Raw genomic sequence first — 7,751 nt, forward strand, 5'->3', positions numbered from 1 at the left:
CCCTGACTATGTCAGAGAAAAAAGGAAATGACGTCACAAAAATGCTATCCGACAACAACGATTGTGTTTTTCGGTGTTTGGTGTTAGAACCATGGTGTCATTAAAACATTTTCCTTGCTTTATAAACAGGGTTTGGGATATCAGAAACGTTGGTGAAGTAATAAAGTGTGACTGCATGGCATTGGCGTGGTCATTTTAATCTGCCCTGCAGCAACTTGCACTGCTTTCGGTTCCTACCAGGAGTCGATAGTTAGGGGAAGTGTGTTGCCCGGATGAACTATCATTCTTAGTCACGTGGATTAATCTGCATAGTGGAACAGACTTACGACCCCTGTTGCTTCTACGGATGGGGGGGAAAGTGGGTAGGGGGGGAGTCAACTGTCGAATGTGATGCAAGTAGAGGGAGAAGACCCTGCACGTGCAAAATGTCTCGCGCAGGGCAGTTTCAGTAACGGTAGCTTCTGGGATCGCTCTCATTAATCATGTACAACAATGGCGGGAGAGGGATTGCCGAACAGAGATCGGGTGAACCTCTGTTTGTTAATGATGACGTACGGAGAAATGAGTGATGGCGCTGCAGTCACCGGCGAGCAGAGTCTATAGAGTCTTAATGCACGCGGCAGTCCGTGCCTCGGGAATAATGATAAGAAAACGTCGGGAGTCATCCATATTTACCCGTTCAATCCACTGCTAGATAAAGACCTCGGAAAAGTTGTATTGTCGTCACCAAGAATGGGCGGAGGGAAAAAAAAAAAAAAGTAAAAATAAAAAAAAAATAAAAAAGCACTGGCGAAAAGTCGCCTGCAGGCGCAACTGGCGGCTATCCATCACCGGCACAAGATGAGGGCGTTCAGACTATGACAACTGTTAAAATGAATTCAAATTAAGTGTCCCCCAAGATGACGAATCTAGGAAATTCCAGGCGTCCATTACACTCCCTGCAAAGTTCGCAGCCGTTCAACAGAGAACAATGGGCTCGTCGGCCCGAGGCGCGCGCGGATGTCATTTTTCCGGTAATGTGCGGCATGACCGCATTATGGTGCGCAGAAGAAGCGAAAGGCAAGGAGGTGGGGATTGATATTAGAATGTTTTTAAAGCTAGAAAGATTTATATACGTACCCTTGAGGGAGGCACCGGGAACCTCGCTACTTCACCTCCGGCATGTGTGGCAACTGGTGGACTAATGATGTGGCAGGGGGGTTTGTCGCCCGCGCGAGCAGTTCGCTCAATTTGCCAGTCTCTTCATTAGAATTAATAGGCAGACAATGACTTACTAGTTACTGTTTCAGGGGGAGACAAAGTGGAAAAGAAGAGAACTAATTAAATTCATATCTGCAATGCAAATTTCCGATTTTTTTTTTTTAAAACCCCGTTGAATATTGTACGTTTACAGGTGGTCTCTGGGGGGGATGGAGATGTCAACCAAAACAGGGGAAAGAGTAGCCGCAGACTCTCCCTTTCGACTAGAAAAACATTTACTTGTGGTAATCATTATTTTGTCAAGCGGTAATTTAAAAATAATTGTGATAATCTCTTTCATGGTTTCAATGCTCGCATCCGATTGGTGATATGCTAGAAAACGAAGTCTGAAATCTCTCAAGAGAATATAAATCTCAGTTGTTGTGAAACGTATGTTAATAACATTGTAAAAAAATAAATGCAGTATATAAATGTAAAATACATTGAAATTTCAACTTTCTATTTTTTTTTTTTTTTTTTTTGTTATCTTCTAGACTGCCCGATGTCTGTGTAGTGCTCCGCAGAATGTAGACAGAAGAGTCTGAGCAGGCTGTCACCGAACTGCACTACCCACAAGTTCTCCCGAAGAACTCGTCTATAGGCAGACCAACCCACCCAGAAGAGACATATCAACGTTTAGAAATGAATGTAAAGCTTAGCGTCCACAGGAAGCTGTGTGTGTATATGTGTGTGTTTACGTTAAGCGTGTGTGTGCAACATTATGGACTGGCTTCCAGACAGAAATGAAGCGATTAGCCTCTGAAAGAAAAGAAAAAAAAAATGTACAGACAAAAGTGTGGCATTATCTTCCCTTAAAGAGAAATAAACACACACACACATCCCCCCCTCTAGTGGCAGAAAAACAAAACATTCTTCCAGCAGGACTGGTTCACACCGTGCCGTGTGTTTTGATTAGAAACTATATGTAGAAAGATCAACGAAAAGTAGTCCCTGATGTTGTGTTCAATTCTGTGCGTCTTTTGTATGTAAGCTGAGTACTCATGTACAAGAATTGCTCGGTGTAATACTCTAATTGTATTCTCGTTGGGAACGAGAATTCATGAGAGTAACAATAATGGACAACAGGAATCACGGTATTGTGTATTATTTAGATGTGAACAAGTATTTGATGTGATTGCCCTTAAATATGTAAAGAAGAATATCACACACTGACACACTAACAATGGTTTTAGATTTTTGCAGCCTTCTCTTTGTAATATTCGTGATAAAATATTTAAACAGGAAACAATCACATTAATTTATCATTTTAAGTCCCGGAAAGAAAAAATAAAGATGTAAGAAATTTTTTTTCTAAATATGATGTTTTTATAGCTGAACTTGCCGTCATAACCACGTACTGTATACTTCTACCACACACACACACACTGAATAGGAACAATATTTATTCATATCTGTGTGGTTTATACGTGTGAATTATTATTCCTTTCATTTTCCTTATAAATATACCTACTACATTATTCATGCGCATTAATTATAAATATACATTCCAGTTTTAATATCCCTTTCTAACCGATAGATGGCGCACATGAGAATCTTCGTGCAATTAATAATGCAGTGATTTTCGAAATATTTCTCATAAGATTTCGTTTTCATCCAATAGGACGTTAGAAATGGAAAATTTATTAATATAATTTTAAATTGTGGATCCTGTTTAGTATTGTAGCTTATAGTAAATGCTTTACTTGTCCGGAGATTAGCTATTTATAGGACAAGTTCTCAACAGAATAATTTATAACCAAAGCTGTTCTAGGATAGATTTTTAACCTCTCGCTCTGTGTGAACAGTAAAAAGATGTTAACTGTTTTTACGGTTAAAATAATGCAGGAGAAAAGTACGTATCTTGTACTGTGTCCTAGTTAACCACTCTGCCATGCCACTTAGAGTGACACTTGGAATTGTGGGATACTCTTCGATTTTTTTTTTTTTTTTGTATTGAAATTTTAAGTAGAATGACCACTATCACCCACCGGTAGGCGAAGACACATTCAATATCTGTACCTAGTCATTATAAGGAAAATGAAAAGAGCTATTTTGAAAGATAAGTTAATTTACCGTATTTTTTTAAATCTTTAAATTATTTTTAACTTCGAAAACAACTCACACAGAGAATAACTTTTTATCGAACACTACACGAAAAGATCGCAAAAATTCCAAAGATGCTTAACTTGTTTACTCTGTTCTCCTTCGGTGGGGACTATACAAACCTGTTTACAATTTCTTCCCTTGTCCAGCATGTACACCCCTTTACAAGGCAACAGTCTGTAATTAAGCACCGTGTATGGCAGTAGATACCAAAGTAATGGTTGATGCCACACGCAAGCACATATTCTATGGTTTGAGCAGACAAGCTCTCTCTCTCTCTCTCTCTCTCTCTCTCTCTCTCTCTCTCTACTCGATTTTCCCTTCCCCAGACTCCGTTCTGAGATCCACGCCCAAATTGGGTGCATTCTTCAGTTGGGAGGAAAGTTAGTGGTAATTTATTATTATCTAATGTTCAAACACCTGTTAAGACAGGAAGTTTCCTGACTCAACAATCGTGAAATATTTTACAGATACAAGGTATTAACTTCTTTGCCAATAAAGAAGTCTAAAGTTAATGGATTTTTAATGAATACAAATACCCAAACCTCATTCAGCTCATTATAAGCATCAGCGAATCAAAAACGGTCTTAAACTCATTATTATTCAAAAATAAAGTACACGTTTTATAAGTATTGTCAACTTTAGTGAATTCTCAGTATTGTAGCGATGCTTTCGTTACATCCCCTGCGTTATTTAGCCAACCATGTCGATACCCTACACTATACAACACAGCAACAGTTAAGGATTTCTCATTGTACTTTCCTACACCAATAGTTTTAGATGAATACGATAACGCGTAAGTTTTTTGTAGCGTGTATATATATCATTACAAACTCAGGCGAGTTAGTCAACAAAATTTATGATTGCGTGCTTCTCGTCTTACCAACTGTATATTAAGGAGTAAGGAAAAAAAATGCAGACTATCTGCAGTGAATAGAGACGTTTAATCAGGGCATCTATTTCTATTACTCCTGAACACACTAGTCGATATTATCAAGACAGTGGTGCTCCCGACAAGACTCCCCTTAATACACATGGCAAAGCCAAAACTGCCCAGTCGATGAGGATCACCTTCGATTTTAAGAATAACGTTTGTAGAACTTAACTTTATTGTACGATTTTCCCCCCACCCCCACCTTCCATCTTATCCTCATTCCCTCCCTGGATGAAAGACTTGAACCCCCCCCCCCCAAGCTGTATTTATATCTTCTCCTACGTGCGTTTGTCAATTTTGCACGTGACAAATGTCCCACAGCACTAGTTATCTCTCTGTATATGTTAGTACCTGTACAATTTCATGTCTTTGTACTAGAGTAAGGTAAGTGCGCCACCTGTCGGTATGCTATGGAAGTAGAAATGGCGTTATTAGTTATTGGTTAGTTAGAACCAAAAAGAAAAATTTATTGTGCCAAAAGTGTAATCTGAAATTGATTTTGCATTTGTTTCTCATTACTGTACATAGAGGGCACTGTTGTCTCTAATCAGAACGCTGTAGATGTAGCCGAACCCCTAGTGGTGTGACGATGGTATTTTTGTATGTACGTAGCTATGTACGTGTCTGTGTTCACCCTTTGAAGGAAATTAAACCACTTAATAGCTTCAAGGTGTGTCTGTTATTTATTTTAGTTATTATTTTTTGAATGCTGATAGCAGGATCTATGATAATTACTCTGTAGTGAAAAAAAAAAATTGTTTCATTCTTTACAAAAACACGTTACAATAATGGTATAAATAACAGAAAAAATCGTTTGCTTGAATTTCAAGGTGTATGATTCAAAACAGAATTGATGATTGTTTGCATAGATGCGCATATTATATACATATGAGTTCAAACATATTCAAAGATAACGGTATCCGACAAGGTAAGATGACCCTTTTCTCATATCCTCGACAATAAACAGCCCTTGGAAATAACAGACAATCAACAACTGCTGTCAAACATTATTCGTTCCTGAAACATTCAAGCATTCTGCACAGAACTACACTCTTATCATAGATCACACAAACACACAGAAGAAAAAAATACAAATGTTACAGTTATTTGTTGTCATACAGCAACTGAGGATAGTTGGTTATCAGTTTACTTCTTACTAGCCAATCTCCAAGATTTTACTTCGGTTTGTATTTTTTTTTTCCACTGTTCCTTTCTCTCTATATCATGTATGCTGTGTTTTGAAGATGCGATGTGTATCATAAGGGATCTAGCGTTCATCCACTCGAAGAGAGGGGATAACTAGATAGTAGAACTCCCCTTTGGGATTATTGAAGGTAATTACTACCAAGTCAGCTCATAAACAGGAGAGTTTCTGAGTGCTGTTTTGTGGGCATCCTTGGCTATGATGTGATTTCTTCAAGGATCAAATACATTTTCTGCTCGAATATGCAACTGTCCTGTTTCATCATTTCACAGCAGCTGAAGTCTACTTCAACTTTTACCTTAAAGAAATGTAAAATTTTTTTCCTTTGTCTATTTTTAAAGAAAAAAAAACCCATTAAATCTTAACTATTGAGTTCCTCACTCTGAACAGTCTACCCGAAGTGTTCGTCCTCTATCACTCATTTTCCAGAATGTCATTTTTCTGATAGGCTTCAGCATAATAAATCTCTTTCTAGCCAAGGAAAAGTTGGAGTCCTCTCTCTCTCTCTCTCTCTCTCTCTCTCTCTCTCTCTTTTTTTTACCAGAAAGACAAAAAATCTTGGATATCAGTAATCGCTAATCTATCGGAAAACATAAAACCTTCTACAAAAAGTAAATAAGCAAAAATTACAATTGCTGCTTCTGTGAATTAATCATAACGATATGTAGAAAGTTGGTTTTTAGATTCGGAAACTACGTTATACTTGAAGAAATTATATTCTTGTTTAATCCTTTTTAGTAGCGAACAAATTAATCCGAACACTCACATTGTAAAGAAACATTTTAATTTCGCAAGAAAATAAGTACAAAAATTAAACCCCAACTTTACCTAATAATTTATATGCGCTCCTCTGTTCCTAATAAGTTCATTGATTCGCTTAGGCGTGGACTCTACCCCCACGTAGAACATATTTTTCTTCCTTCTGCATCCCGAAACCATACTTTTATAATGGATTGTATTAAGTTATCCTTTGTATCACAATTTAATTTTCCAAGTCTCTTTTTCATTATGGTCCACAAATTTTCTATTGGTTAATGTCGGAAGAGTTACCTGGCCACTGAAGCAACTGGATGCGGTGATCTTTGAGGAACTCTCACTTTTTTTGAAGTGTGGCATGCAGCGAGATCCTGTTGGAAGATGAGTTCCTTGTCTTTCTGAATCTGTGGGACCAATATTTTTATGTATTGGTCACTTTTCATCATACCGTCAACAGGCACAAGTGGTCCTGGATTATCATGTGTAAAACAACTCCAGAATATTTTTAGCTGGGTGTTTTGGAGTTTTTTGAAGGGGGGGCGAGATAAGTCTTTGCATCTATTGATTTGCAAACATAGGGTACTCGCTCTCCTTGGAAAAAGAAATGGATCTCGTCTGAGAACATGACCTTCTTCCACTTATCAACAATCCAATCTTTGTACACTTTTTCCACTGGACCCTTTTTTTTTTCTGCACAGCCTTCGTCAACAGTTGTTTCGTTTTTGGTCTCTGGGCAGTCCTCCCTGCTTCCAACAATCTTCGACGGACTGTCATGTCAGAAACATTAACCCCCTTAGCTGACAAGTCTCCATTTAAGTCTACAGCAAACAATCTTGGATTCACTTTCCTTTTCTTTAACTAGTAAATGATCTTGAGTAAGTGTAGTTTTCCTTTTTCGCCCATATTTTCCATGTCTGTCAGGAGAAAAGGTACTTGTCTCCCTAAACCTCTTTAAAATCGTATTAACAGTATACTCAAACCAACACCACACTCATTGGCAATTTGTTTTTTGAGTCATAGATATGTGCTGAAAAGACTACGTATTTTTAAACGCTTTCTTGGAGATGTGTGCATTTTATAGCTACACAAAATGAATAAAACACTAAGAATGTCAACTTGTTTACGCTATTAAAAACGCACAACACTATTAATAAGCATCGTGGAGACAGTTAAAACACGCATCACTCGACCAAAATTATTGTAAACTGACACAAAAAGCAAACTAAAAACTTGAAGAAAATTCAGATTGTTCGGATTAATTTGTTCGCTACTGTACATACGTGTAGGTGAACAAAAGGGATAAAGAATAATATAATTTCTTGTCAAGTATAATTTACAGAATCATATTTGTCTTTGGCTGGTAAGACTTGAGTTCGAATTTCCTCTAGGATACAATTCATCTTTATAAAGATTTTTTCAACTGAAGTTGAAATAATTTTCTTAGCTATTTCAGTAAGGAGTTAGCAGAGAGCAAAAGGCTGCAACATCATAGAGTAGAGTAGACAGAGAGAAAGA

General features: G+C 37.6%; 1 protein-coding gene across 1 annotated transcript in view; it reads left to right on the top strand.

Annotated features, from left to right (window-relative positions):
• Positions 1 to 4,521, top strand: part of LOC150106645 (dachshund homolog 1-like) — a 237,271-nt gene extending 232,750 nt beyond the window's left edge. Inside the window, exon 10 of the mRNA XM_090393448.1 lies at positions 1,734 to 4,521. Coding sequence (XP_090249574.1) covers positions 1,734 to 1,753 — 20 coding nt within the window. The 3' untranslated portion in view covers positions 1,754 to 4,521. The remainder of the gene's footprint in view (positions 1 to 1,733) is intronic.
• The last annotated feature ends 3,230 nt before the right edge of the window (positions 4,522 to 7,751 follow it).

Source organism: Typopeltis vanoorti, chromosome 5, assembly GCF_054136105.1.
Source record: "Typopeltis vanoorti isolate ZY-2024b chromosome 5, IOZ_Tvanoo_1.0, whole genome shotgun sequence".
Classification (NCBI taxonomy): Eukaryota; Metazoa; Arthropoda; class Arachnida; order Uropygi; family Thelyphonidae; genus Typopeltis; species Typopeltis vanoorti.